This window comes from Pinus tabuliformis, chromosome 1_2 (assembly GCF_031772625.1).
Source record: "Pinus tabuliformis cultivar Carrire ecotype Pingquan chromosome 1_2, CPIR1, whole genome shotgun sequence".
In the NCBI taxonomy this organism is placed as follows: domain Eukaryota; kingdom Viridiplantae; phylum Streptophyta; class Pinopsida; order Pinales; family Pinaceae; genus Pinus; species Pinus tabuliformis.
Genome location: NC_142298.1, coordinates 1,268,679,390 through 1,268,694,144, shown reverse-complemented (window position 1 = coordinate 1,268,694,144; position 14,755 = coordinate 1,268,679,390). Strand labels below are relative to the sequence as shown.

The window sequence follows — 14,755 nt, the reverse complement described above, 5'->3', positions numbered from 1 at the left end:
TTGTATACTTCCCAAATTTGTGGCAGTGGAAACATTTTATCTTGCTCAAATATTTCTTCTTGGCTGGATTCAAGTTTGCTTTGGTTTTTCTTTCCTTTTTCTTTTTTCCCCTTTCCAACCAAGGAAAAATTCTCTTCATCCTCTGCTCTAGATGGAGTTACATCTCTAGTATTTATCTTGAACTATTCTTGAACCAAATCAGACCAAAACCTTTCCCACTTCTGTAATTTTTCCTTTCCATTCATAGAGTCCTGGTAACTATGCCAGGATTTTGGAAGACCTATAAGAGCTAGGCTCACCAGGTCATCTTCTGCAACATTCGCCCCAACTCCTCCAAGCTCATATCAAACTTGTGTAAATCTAGAGAGATACCGAGGAATGGTATCATTCTTCTGCATTCTTATGTTTTGAAGTTTATCTTTTAGGGCAAATTTTCTATGGTCACTGCTATTTTTGAGCTCAATTAGTGTCTAGCACATAGACAATGTTGTCTCTTTTCCATGGAGATTTGAGACCACATGGTCCCTCACACCTTCCAGAAGAATTCTCCTAGGATTTGGAACATCATTTTAACATATTCTAACACAAATTCGATCTTTCCAGACTATAAAATTCAAGCTACCCTCCAAGGCATACTCCAATATTAGTTTGTTGAAAGACATTTTCCCGATCTTGAAGAAAAATTGCTGCAATGAAACTAAAAAATTGAAATTCCTAAGAGACAAGTTCGAAATACTGGTTCTAACATGATTTCACAACTATGATACCATGTATAAATTTTATAGAAATTGCAACTGCTCAAGATTTCAAATTGAAAAACAAGAGACACAATTATACTCTACTGATCTGCAGAATGGAAATCACAATTTAGAACAACATGCATAGGCATTCAATAAGAAAAACCACAAATACACAATGATTTCTAGGGGAACCAAACTGGGAAGAACCCCTCAAGCCTCTTTGCATTAATCAGTTGAATAGAGAAACTATTACAATTTCTAGCTCCAACTCTGAGCTCAACCTTTAAAAGAATAACTATTCTCTTTGCTTAATGAGAAAATCTAGCCAAAACTTAGCCAATTATATTCTCCTCAAGCCTCTTATTTCCTTGTGCAAATCCTAAGGAAATTAGCCCCTAAAAGATAGGAATTTCCTCCTATTTGATTACACAATTCCCAATGATTGATCTCCTAACTACAAGCAACACTTGTACACTTAGACTAGTATACAACTCATGTTACATTTTCCTTGTCATCTCCACTTCAATCGAGGATCTCGAATTTCATGCATGTATTAGCTATTTTGGGTCGATTGATCATTTAATTAATATATCTCTAAGTTAGACTGTTGTCCCACTGCACAACTGACCTTCAATTAAATCTATCAAAAGTTAAAGGTTAGTTAACTGAATATAACTGAAAATAATTGAACTAGATTGCTAAAATTTAGTAATCAACACATGCATAACTGAACTCCAAGCCCCTAACTGAAATTTAATGAGCTAACTAAGTGACAAGAACCACGTCACTCTAGTTAACTACCTCCAAGTTGTCTCGTTGATGTGGAAATTTGATTTGCTCAATTTCACTAAAGCTAAAGTCAAATTGATCCTTTCTTGCTACATTTTTAACACAAAATTCCAAATGGTGAGGAGAAGGAAAAATGTGGAGAGTGCTCGAGTTTGGTTAGCTCTCTCCTATTAAAGCATGGGCTAGAGCCTTAGGACTTCATTCTGTTGAATTAAATGTGATCCAAGGCAGAGCAAGTTTGGTATTTAAATCTTTGACTAGAATGGATTGTCTTTACGGTGAGCTAATTTGGGAAGATTGGATAATAAATCTCACTTAGATGATGTCACTTTAGTTGTCACGTCCCACTAGCTTATATAGAATAAGCTCTTGCGAAACAAAATTCCAAGCACAACTGGGATCTGATCTATTATTCTTTTTCAAATTCTAAGTTGCAGGAGGATAGAAATAGAGACTACAAAGGCTCATTCTAGTGAACAGGAGCAAAAGCATCAATGATAACCCATAGATAATATGTCGAAGTCAATGACGTCACTGGGGGAAATAGTGAGTAAAATAAGTGAATTGGCATAGAGGGAGGAAGATACAAAATTGGAACTATTAGAGAAAAAATATGAATGGTTTCAAAGAATATTAGATTAAAAAATGGCAATAATAGAGATAGAGACTGTAGTTTTTAAGCTCATGATCAATGGAGTGGAAGCATCTATAAACAAGAAGAAGGAGACCAACCACATGGGGTTGGAAGTCAATGAAAAACACCAAAGGAATAGGAATGAAACACCAACATGATAAGAAACTAGTGCGCATAATCCAATGGGAGAAAACAAGGATGTAGTTGTAGTAGCTGGAACATCTAGAGCCCGATAAATCTTAAATTTGGAATATGTTTTGCAAGTATGTTTTTTATTTAGGAGTTTTTTGCAAAGTATATAGTAGATATCAATGTAGAATTGTAGTTAGAAGATCTAACAGAGGTAAGAAAAAACTTATGTAGATGTATTAGAACAATGAATCCTATGAAAATGTATTGGAACAGTGAAGCCTATAAAAAACACTGAAAGATGTAAAAGGTTTTGGCCTTGTAACCAACCTCTCTTTCAATGAAAAATGATAATTGTTATATATATAACAAATCTAGAGCGTGATAAATCTTAAATGTGGAATATGTTTTGTAGGTATGTTTTGTATTTAGAAGTTTTTTGCGAAGTATATAGTAAATATCAATCTAGAAATGTAGTTAGAATATCTCAAAGAGACAATAAAAAACTTCTATGAATATATTGGAACAATGAAGCCTATAAAAATACTGAAAGATGTAAAATGTTCTAGCCTTATAACCAACTTCTCTTTTAATGAAAAATAATAACTAATGAAAAATAATAACTATATTTTATATATATATATATATATCACCTTTCTTTTTTCATTATTAAAAAAAATGTAAAATTGAATAGAGACAATAAACTTCCTAAAATAATATTTTTTATTTTGTTAGTACAAAAATTTATAAAGATTATCTTTTGCATTCATGAAAAAGCAAACAAGCGAAGATGAATAGAGACATTAGACTTCTTAAAATAATCTTTCTTTATTATAAGAATTTTAAGGTTGATCTATAGTTGAATCTTTACTATAACTTACAAATACTAAGAGTTTTGTAAGATTCAGTAGTGAATAAGCTTTTCTCTTAAGATTGATATTGATTTCAAACTTATGGAACATTCCCATCCATAAATTCATCCATTCCAATCTCCATAAAAATGTTTAAATACAAAATTTATAACTCAATAGAATTGGATTTGAAAATAATATATAATTTTTTAATCATCCATTTTTTTAAATTATTTAAAATTAATGTATTTTCTAAAATAATATAATTATTTTAAATTAATATAAATATTTTAAATTAATTTAAAGTTTATAAATTTTGATATGTATTATTATTATTTTTTTATATTTAAAATAAAAGTATGAATTTTGAAATACTTTTCTATATTTTATCAAGAAATAATTAGATCTTGTCTTAAAGAAATTTAAAAGAATCTAACTTATGATTAGCAAAAACTAATAACAAATTTTTTTTTTTTTCTCGTTAAAACTATTCTATTATTTACAGGAACATTAAAAACATTACATTCACAGAGTCAGTTTACCAAAGGCAAACTGTGGCTCTTTGGACCAGGGGTAATAAAAAAGAATAGCCCTCGCAGGGGCACCACGTCTGAGCAAAACAACCCACGCAGGGGCATTATACCACAACTGTGCATCCAAACTAAACATAGACATCCCGCGCAGGGGCACTGGACCAAAAGTGTTCATCCCTCGCAGGGGCATCAAAAGACCTTCAGCAAATTCCCTTTCGGGCCATACAGACATAACAAGAACAAACTTTAAGCCAAAATGACATAGACAGAAAACCAAAACAAGACCTGAGCAGCTATGGAGGATGAGAATCTGAACAAATGGACGGCTATTCGTCCGGCTCCTCCTCGACCACCCTGCACCAGCCATATTTCTCCCTTTCTTCTGCAGTGGGAAAGGAGTCCCTTTCTTCGGCATTGACCTCCTTGGAAGTCGACGCCTCCTGAGCCTGAGGGAGGTTAGGAGCATGCTCGGGAGCAACCGTTGGCATCTTCTTGACGTCCTCTGAGCTTCCGCCTGGGTGCTTCCCCTTGCTGTGAGGACCTTCGTCACCATCCAGAGATTCCTCAAGGAATAGAACCGAAATGTGTGCATTGATACGGGGTTTGTCCAGAGCGCTACCAAAGGTGAAAATGGCAGAACCGAAGGCAGGCATAGGTTCCGGGTCAGAGACTGGGCTGCTGGAGTCCATGAATTGGCTTGTTTGGAGGGGATTGGCCTCAGCAATTCTATGGCAATGACAGCGGCAACAGTGGAATTGGGACGCTGCGACTGGAGGACGAGAAGACCCTCCCCGGGCAGAACCTCGACGGCTGAGCAATCGCTGTCGAGGCCTGACCATCTTTGCAAGAGCACCGGGGGAATGGAGCAAAGCGGGGTAAGAAAACCTTTCAGACTTGAGACGGCACCCAACAGATTTGAGACGGCACCCAACAGACCTGAGACGGCACCCAACAGACTTGAGACAGCACCCAACAGACTTACCAGACTTGAGACGACACCCAACAAATTGGAGGATGGCTTTAACAGCAAGAGCTGTAGCCTGGAGAACCATAAACCAGGCAAGAGCCTGAACTTCAATAACCAAATACTGAGTGTGAACCAGCGCCATTCCACCACCTTTTTTAAACTCTGCATCACCCCCTCGAGACCTGTTCTCCATAACTGCGATTTGCAGTCGCACCAATTAACCGGACAGTGCATTGAATATCTGCTGATGTTCACCTGAGCCTTTATTCCTTGGCGGCGAACTTGAATTAAATGCCAGCCTTAAGCTTGAGGCAGCACATGGCTAGCATGTGGCTCCTCATTACCACGCGTCCTGTCACCCGCATCCGGGGAAGCAGCGTCGCTTTGGACCAGGCTAGCACATTCCTGAGCCTGGACATTATTTGGTATAATAGTTGTGTTTCCAGTGAGAAGGGTATTCTCGTTTTCCACACCTATATTGGCCAGTAGGTCAGCGACCTTGTTGCCTTCCCTTTTTATATGATTGAAGGAAATGGCTCTGTTGCTGCGAAGCGCTTGTTCAATGGCCTCCAGCCTTGCCTCGAGTCTCCAGCTGGTGGCGATTTTCCTTGCTTGAGAACCATTCTGTAGGTGCTTGGCCATGTTTATAAGGATCTGGGAATCTCCTTCCACGACCAGGGGTTGAAGGTTGAGATTCCAAGCAAGAAGGAGCCCTTGCCAAAGTCCCTCTAGCTCAGCTGAGTTGTTAGTATCCCACCCTATGTTTCCAAAGTATATCTGCAGGGGAGTGCCTTCATGATTCCTCAAAATTCCTCCAAAGCCAGCCATTCCAGGATTGCCTTTGGAGGCGCCATCGAAATTGAGCTTATAGGAATGCTTAGGGGGAGCAGTCCATGTCCCCTTGCTGATGATGCTGCTTTTGGCAGGGCCGTTCATTTGTAGTCCCTGAGGTAGATGCAATTGCCAATTGTCTAGAATGCCTTTCTCATTGTTTAGAGAAGGAAGATCCTCCTGAGTCCAAGATCGGAGCATCAACGTTTCTTTGAGATTCCTACAAAGCCTATTCCATATGTCTTCGATCGGAGAGTGTTGGTTTTTGAATATGCGTTTGTTCCTTTCCTTCCAGATGCTCCATAGGATGAGCCCTGGGATTATGTTCCACAAACAGTTGAGAAGCTCGCTTTTATAAGGATTCTGTGGCTAGTGTCTTAAGGAGTTGGTGATGTCGTTCTCCATTCTGCATCTTCTTTGACATCTAAAGCTCGCCTTTTCCCATAGCTGATTGGCTAGGGGGCAGGTGTCCAGGAGGTGTTGGAGAGTTTCCTCATTATGATTGCAGTTATGACAAATGGATGGTCCATGAAAGTTTCTGCTCCTTAATTTGTCCCAAGTGAGGATTCTTTTATGTCCTACCAACCATAGGAAATAAGAGACTTTGGGCCATGATCCGAGCCCCCAGATTTTGCTCTAGATTGGGTCAGAAGGGGTAGTGATATTGCATACGATCTTGTAAGCCTCTGATGTGGTAAAGGAACCTTTTGGTTGGTATCCCCAACGAAGGATGTCACTGCCTTCGTCGTGTCTAATACTTCTTTTCCGTAGCTCCTTCTCCAGCTGCTCAGCATCCCGAAGGTTTGTGTTATTGATTAACTGATTACCCTGTTTCCATTTCCTGAATCCGTGCTCCGTTTCCTGCATCCAAAACTGTTGAATCTTTTCTTGCTGTTGCTCCTGCCTGTTGAATTCCGGAGATGGATGAAGAACATGGTTGAGCTTTGGCATCTGGTTCCATGCATCTGTCCAGAATCTTGTCGTTCTGCCATTCCTCACTTCCCAGAAACTGTGCTGCTGAATTAATTGGAAGTGTTGTTTGGCTGCATTCCAGATTAGCGAGCCTTTGTCATTGGGAGTGAACCTGATGAGCTCCTCCGGAGGTCTGTTATTGGCATATTTGGCTGTCCAAATTTTGACCCAAGGTTTTTCCGGGCTAGTGACCCATTGCCACCAAATTTTGGCGCTCATAATGGAGTTGCTATGCTCTGGGTCTCTCAGTCCAATGCCCCCTTTATCTTTGGGCATGCAGACGGTGGTCCATTTTACAAGAGCCCATTTACGGTTAGTTGCCGAGCTGCCCCATAGGAAGCCACGCTGAAGATTCCTGATTCTTTTTAAAACCCATTTCGGCGCTGCAAGGATTGAGAACAGATAAAGTGGCATTGCCTGAAGGACTGACTTAATGAGCACCACACGACTGGCCAAATTCAAAGTTCTGTACGTCCATAGGTTAAGACGGGATTCGAGCTTCTCAAGGAGAGTTCGCCAAGAGGAATGCTTTATGGCTGAAGCAGTGAGGGGAGCTCCAAGGTATTTGGAGGGGAGGGTAGCAGAGGGAAATCCCAGGATACGAGCAACCGCTGTCTTGACAGATGAAGGAGTGTGAAAGAAAAAGATCTGCGATTTGGAATTATTGACATTGGTGCCTGAAGCTTCAGAGAAATCAGTGAGCAGGGTTTTGAAGCAAGAGGCTTCCTGGACAGATGGGTAGCCAAATAGCATGGTGTCGTCAACAAACTGCTGATGAGAAGTGGCAGGGGTGTCGTGAACAGAGAGGCCTTTGAGCTGCTGAGAGTGGAGGGCGTGTTTGATGTGACGCCCTAGACCTTCAGCCATTAGAACAAAGAGGAAGGGGGATAGGGGGTCACCTTGCCTGATTCCTCGGGAAGGTTTGAAGGGGCGGGAGGGGATGCCGTTCACTAGGATGGAGAAGTGAGTAGATGTAATGAGACTCATGATCCAGCGGATCCACATAGAACAAAATCCAAAGGCCATTAGCATTTGATGAATGTAAGTCTAGCTGAGTTTATCAAAAGCCTTAGAGAGATCCAGTTTGAGAATCATACCTGCCTGCTTAGTTTGCTTGAGGGAGTGTATTATCTCGTGCGTGAGGAGAATACCATCCATGATCTGTCTCCCTTCCACGTACCCCGACTGTTCCAGAGAGATGAGCAGGGGCAAGAGGGGCTTCAACCGGTTTGCAATAACTTTAGATATGACTTTGTAAATGACATTGCAGAGAGCGATCGGCCTATATTTGTCAGGGGTGATTGAATCCTCCTCTTTAGGGATAAGGGCTATGAAGGTAGAATTGAGAGAGGGAAGCAGCCAATGGAGAGCTCTTGATTCTTCTACAATTTTCCATACCTCCAATTTTATCAGCTCCCAGAAGGTGTGAAAGAACGTGGTGGTGAATCCATCCGGGCCAGGGGCTTTCCCTTCCTTAAGCTGGGACATTGCCTCATCCACCTCCTGAGACAGAATGGGGCGAAGGAGAAGCTCATTATGTTCCTCCGTGATGAGCTTTGGCACATTTTTGGTTATTCTTTCGATTGCCGGTCGCCTGTCTCCTTCAGGCTCTTGATGGACATGATTGAAGTGGTTAAGGAATTCCTCCTCAATTTCCTCATGCTTCTCTGCTTTTGCCCCCCCTTGTTTTTGAATGAAAGGGATGCTATTGTGCATTCTTCGTTGAACAGTGGTTCTGTGAAAGAATTTGGTGTTTCGCTCACCTTCTTTCAGCCATCTGATTCTGGACTTTTGCTTCCAATATATTTCCTCCTGCTTCCTCCTTTCCTCAAGTTGGCTGTGGATGCGTCGTTCCTGTTCCAGAGTTACCTCAGTGTGCCCCTCTATGGTTACCTTTTGTTGGAGTTCCGTTAGTTCCTTATTTAGGTCTTGTTGCGCTTTAAAGATATTTCCAAAGGTCTCCCTATTCCAGCGCTTTAGGTGATTTTTTAGAAACCTGAGCTTCTGTTGGAACTGATACATCTTGCACCCTTCTGGCGGGATGAAGGATGTCCATGTAGTTTTGAAAAAGTCTTTGAACGAGGGATGCGAGAGCCAGAACTCTTCGAAGCGGAAGGGTCTTCTAGTCAGGTCGCCTGGTCTTTGCCATTGGAGGGAAATCGGCCAGTGATCCGATCCTGTATGAGGAAGTATAGCCGCTGAAATGTCTCCTCCGAGATGCACCGCATTATCTGATATGAGGAAGCGATCCAGTTTGGAAGCAATTTGATGCTTACCTGCCCTGCGATTGCTCCATGTAAAAGTGCCATTACAAAAAGGCATATCTATGAGAGAGGTGTTCTGAATGAAATCCTTGAAGTGGGCATTTTCTTGTTCCATTCTATTTCTCCCTCCGATCTTCTCCTCTAGCTTGGTGATCATGTTAAAATCCCCTCCAATAATCCAGAGCGGGTGCCTTCTGTTGTTGTTCAAAGCTTCTATGGTGTTGAGAAGTGCGATTTTGCTTCCTGTATCCTGCGGGAAATATACATTTGAAAGGTTTCCATGAATATTCGTACCTAGAATGTGGAAGGCGGCCTGGATGAGGTGATGAGAAGCGTGAAAATCCGAAAGAGTTAACGCTTGTGTATTCCATGCTATAGCCAGCCCTCCTGAAGCTCCAGAGGCATCCACCGCTACTGATCGACAACCTGGCCAAGCTTTGGAGAGAATGCTGCCTAATGTTGAGCTGTTACATTTGGTTTCTTGGAGAAAGCACAGTTGCGGCTTTTCCATTTTAATCATGTTTTTTAACATTCTGAGTTTTCCTGGGCTGTTGAGCCCTCTTAGATTCCATGATACTAGCTTCATGGTTCAACTATTGATAGAGGGTTTATAGTACTTCGTCAATTTAGCATACCTGCCTGAGTCTACCAGGATTTTCCCAATCTCGATCGTTCGCTGAAGATCCATTCTTCTTCCTCTCTTTTTGGTATCTTTTGGGGGAAGGCTTCCATCCCATTGGCTTCCTGGCTGTATACCTAGTTGATGCTGCTGAAAGGCCCTAGAAATGACCACTGTTACATAGTAATTTGTCACCATTGGTCACCGTCCCTGTTACCCCTGTTCCCGTACATTGGAGGACGCATTTTGGGACCTGTGAGCAGTGACATAACCTGAAAACACTTGCATTATGTTCCCCTGAGTATGTACTTCACTTTCCCTGAAGACACCTTCTGCAAATTATCCCTGAAAAGTACCCTTTTTCCATTAGCGCGGGTCCACCATGTCTTACCTGCGCCAATCACTGGGATCCTCAAAAGGGGGTGCGACCATTGGCGCTCTGTCTCAGAACAACACCCGCGCCAACCAAGTTTGGTAATGATTTTTGACAAACGCGCGCCCAGATGTTTTTTCCCTTCAGATCACGAAGTCTTTTGAGGATGAAGTTTATCTGATAGAGGTCGAGAGTCATCATCTATCCTTGACATCTATCCACAGCGGCTTTTCGGGGATAATGCCAATCCACAATGGGTGTCCTGATGCATTGTATATTCCTCCTTTCTCCATCTATAAAAGTCTGTCCTCATGCACTAGACAAGCTAGTTTTTGAGTAATGCTAGTTGTGATTATGCTTGTCTTGAGTGATAGTAAGAGTCTTGAAGCATAGGGAGGTTATGCTGCCGGAAGTCTGAGAGAGAGAAGGTCTATTGCAAGATATACATAGCTGCTCACCCAGCCAGAGGAGAGGGTCAACGTCAGAACCTTGGTTGTATCTTTCTCTGTTGATTATTCATTAATAAACGACTATTGTTATGGTTCCAATCTCATTGTTCATCATGATAATGTTTGGTTTATTTCCTTTCTGACTGAAATATAGTTGTATTTTAGTGGATTTTATGCTTGTATTCGCTTCGTTCTTTGCATGTGTAGGTATCCATACGCGGGGATCACAAGGATTGTGACCTGCCGGAGCAAGGGAACGGGAGTATCAACTCTTCTTCGACATTAGCGTTGGACTCCAGGTTGGTTCTCGTAATCCACTTTCAGTATGCAACTAGGAACTTGCATAGTAGCGTGGTTTGATTGTTGCTAGACCCATTTTGGGCTAGTGGGATCGTCTCTGTCCGCAGAGGGGATTTACCTTTCCAACAACCACTTCCAGCTTGTTGAGTTGAGTCTCTGGTATACTGTCGTATGCTTTCTTTTTGCATGCTAGTTCTAATTCTATGATGTCTAGGCCATTCAGATCTATGCTTTCTGGTTCTTCTTCCATCTGTTGCACTTGGCTGCTTCCTTCCATATTAATCTCTGAGCTTTGAAGGGGGTCTAGCTTCCCATCGACTTCCATATCCTTATATTTCCCTTCCGGCTCTTTTTGTCCTTCATTGAGGTTTGCTGGAATGATAATGGGGGTTTGAAGTTTGGAGGGGAAAGCGGTAGGATGAGGATGGGAGGAGGAAGAAGGAGGAGCTGGGCTAGTCTCGGAGATCGGGGGATGTTCATCAGAGGTCCGGGCAAGAATTTCAAAACTGTTCTTTGTAGCTGGGCCATTGGTATTAATTTGCTGGGGCTTATTCCCATTTGTGGGTTTTTTGTGCGCTCGCTTTCGGCTAGGGGCTTTTGTGAAGCCGTCTTGGGTTAGGGTTTCTGAGGGATCAGGAGTATTGGCTTTGGCATTCAGAGGACAGTCCCGGAAGAGATGCCCAAGAGCATGGCATTTTCTACAGCGAAAGGGGACATGCTCATAGTCCAGAGGTTGAATCCATTCTTCGTCACGGTGAGAGAGACTTACCGATTCTGGCAAAGCTTCATTCAGGCGCATGAAGACGCAGATACGGGCATAAGAAGTGTATCTGCGCATTTTTGTTTCTTCTGCCACCCTGATGTATTCCCCCAATCCATTTCCTATATCTTTGAGAATGTCCTCGTCCCAATATTCATCTGGAAGTGAGTACATTCTAATCCAGACTGGCGCCCATGTGAGGTCTTCCTTATCCGGGTTAAATCTTGGTATCCATTCCCTCAAATACAGACCCGCTGAGTTAAAAAAGTAGGGCCCTGCTCCCAAAATTCTGTATTTGTCCTCAAGACAGAAGAAAATCGCAGTAAAGAAGCCTTTCGGCCCTAGCTGCAGAGTAACATCTCCTTTGGGTTTCCACTTCGCCGCAATCCATCCATATAAGGCCCTTTCTGTCGGCCAGAACCCTATGAACTTCCCAATGAGGGCATGATCCCTCATAAATTCGATTCGCTTGTCAATCTTGTGTCCCGACAGCTCTATTCTAGGCCGTTCTTTGGCAATAGGCTTGCATGTAGTCGATGAGACTTTCAGAGCTTCCTCTGGTTTTTCCTCTTTATCTTGTGTGACGCTGGCTTTATCCTTCCGCCCGCCTATCTCCTTGTTTCCGTGCTGGTGCCTGTTCTCTTTGTTCATTACCTCCTTATCGATAGATCCAAAAACAAATCCCTGCTCCGGACCGTACTGCGAGGTATTTGCGCTGGGGGAAGGCTCTGACGCCCTCCCCTGAGGAGTTTCCATAGTGCTTCTCTAGTACCCTGCAACGCTGTTGCGAAACAGGGGTTTTTTTCCTGCCCGTGAATAGAGCCAGTACTGTGCAGTCTGCGCCGTCGAAGCTGTTCTCAGAACCCTAATCGCTCTCAGAACTTCCGAGTGTATGAGTATCACTCATCTTCAATACCCAAAACTAATAACAATATCAAAATGCTTTACTTATGGATTTAGATCAATTCAACTAATCTCAAATATTATAAATACTTAATAATATTTAAATTATTAAATATTTGGTAATACTTCTATAAAAGATTAAATTTGCAATGATTTTTTTTTGTTAATTTGTATGTGATTTATAAACTAGCTTTTGGCCAAGACATTGTAACCTAGGGTCATCAATGTTATTAAAATCCCTTGAAGATCATAATCTACACCCAGGTGTAACATGGCTAAATTTTTTGTACCCACAATTCAAATAATTTTTTTATTTTTTTTATTATTATTTTTTTTTTATAAATCTTTTTCATTTATCTCCTACTCTTTTAAATTTGTGATTTAATTTGTCCACGGGGCTTTGGATTGACAGTGAATGGGTGCATTGTTAACGCACTCCTTGTGATAAGGTCATTGGTTTCCCCGTGGATGCTTACCTACCCAAAAAAAATTGTGATTTAACCTAATTTTAACATAAGATACACTCAATGAATTTGTTTATATGTATATAATTTTATCAAATATATATTATAAATATCAACATTATCTATATTATAATATTTTTATAAAGTAATATTAAAATATTTTTAAATATAACATAGTTTAATTTATTAAGATTAATATATGATGGTGGCGATAGTTAAGATGAAATTTAGTTTATTGACTTTATTAAAGGTAAAGAATTATTTGGTTTTCTTTAAAGTTTTATTTATATGTTCAACAAGTTTTAAGCATTTTTAAGTCACCATAATTTTGACAGAGTTAAAAAGTTAGGAAGGTGAATATCATAACAAATATTTTGAAATTGTGATTTAATAAGGTGTACGAAAGACATTTTAAGAGAGTGATTTTCATTTTAAATCATCTTAACGCAATAAAAGTGGCAAATTCTTTTTACCTATGAATTTTTTTCGACGGCTTGTTTCACTATGGAGCCCATAAGAGTTTATTATTATTTCAAATATGTGGTTTCCTTCTTTACCCTAACCAAAACAAAGAGATGTATTGATCATCTCCTTGTAATATTTTAATTACGCCGTAAGGCGTTCCCCTCTGAAATGAACTGCCCCAAATGACTTTCTGTCTTAATGATAACCGTTAGATCTTTTGTTAGACGATTGAACAAACATCAGCCGTCTAATTTAATAAGAATAAGAAAAATGTTTTAAAACATTAAAAACCTTTAAAAAAACGTAGGGCGCTTGAGGTCCATTGCTTCGGCGCTTGGAATCCCCTTGGGTAAAGAAAAGGCTGCGGCGGCCTGCATGCAATGGCTTCCCAAGATTGATAAAATGCGTCAGTTGATTGCCAAAGAAGGCGGAATTCAAACCTTGTTAGTCTTTTAGAAGAACCCACTACGCCCAAATCGCAGGAGCTCCTTGTTTAGGCTCTGTTCTACAAGTGAAAGACTCCATCAGATTTGAAATCGGGAGATAAGTTTTACGAGTTGATTTTTTCCAAGTTCTAGGTTAAGTGGTAATATGCAATTGAATTTGTTGGTGACTCCCATAGCTCACCACCATACCAGCTCTGTGTTGTGTTCTGTTAAACGTGTATAAAATTCTAACTTATTTGGTGGTTCTGTGTTGTGTTCGGTTAAGTAAACAGATTTCGTATCCATGACCAGAAATTAAGGTATGGAGTTCATTATTTCATTTTTGTCTGTAAAAACTCAGCTTTAAAGTGATAGTAATTATGACTGGTGGTGCTTGCAGACCGTAGAATTGAAAGTAAGGATGGACTGTGATGGCTGTGAACGCAAAGTAAGGAAGGCTCTTTCTTCTATGTCTGGTATGAACACACTCTGTTTTTTAATTTGTTGAAGGGTTGCTGCAGTCAAGCCCATACAGGCTTGCCCTGCGACTTTGTTGATATATTGGGAATGTTGTGCAGGAGTTCAGTCGGTGGAGGTAGACAGAAAACTGCAAAAAGTGACAGTCACTGGATTAGTGGAGGCGAACAAGGTGGTGAAGAAAGTGAAAGCAGCGGGAAAAGAGCAGAAATGTGGCCATACGTGCCATACAATTTGGTTAGTAACCCATACTCCCCACATGCATATGACAAGAAAGATCCCGCTGGATATGTCAGAAAAGAGAGCTTCAGCACCAAAACATCCCCCTCCAACCCCCTGCTGGAAGAGCACGTTACAGCTCTCAGTGAAGAAAATCCAAACGCATGTCTCATTATGTAAATAAATTAGAGCATATTGCTTCAAAGGTTCGCAGAGCCCTCAGAGCTCTGAATATTTACGGTGGGTGTTGTTGGTTTTATGTGGAGATGGAATAACATTGAGAGTTTAATGTGATAGATGTGGGCAGCATCCATGTCATGGCCGCCTGTGAATCCCGTGTCAGCTTAATACGCCTTAAGCTTTGTACAACATTTCACAATGGTAAGATGGTAAGCTATTGTCAATGTTGAAATGTAAGATGGGAAGGTATTGTCAAATTATTTTAATTACCGAAAAAGGTTTCTTTATAAAAGAAGCTGTTGTATTTTAGAGTGTTTTTATTACGAATAATTTAATTTAAAGATATTTTTTTTATTTTTTAAATCAGAAAAGTATTTATATATATTATATAATTTTGTTCTTAATTTTTAG

General features: G+C 40.6%; 1 protein-coding gene and 1 pseudogene across 1 annotated transcript; one reads left to right on the top strand and one right to left on the bottom strand.

The window, feature by feature from the left end:
* Positions 1-4,943: 4,943 nt before the first annotated feature.
* Positions 4,944-11,967, bottom strand: LOC149210846 (uncharacterized). The gene is made up of 4 exons (XM_089399121.1): positions 10,570-11,967; positions 7,544-8,960; positions 6,147-7,396; positions 4,944-5,588 (listed from the first exon to the last, which is right to left on the bottom strand). Exons 1-4 carry the CDS (start codon positions 11,965-11,967, stop codon positions 4,944-4,946), a joined length of 4,710 nt encoding a protein of 1,569 aa, XP_089255247.1.
* Positions 11,968-13,871: 1,904 nt separating this feature from the next.
* LOC149210845 (heavy metal-associated isoprenylated plant protein 20-like) lies at positions 13,872-14,344 on the top strand (annotated as a pseudogene).
* Positions 14,345-14,755: the final 411 nt, after the last annotated feature.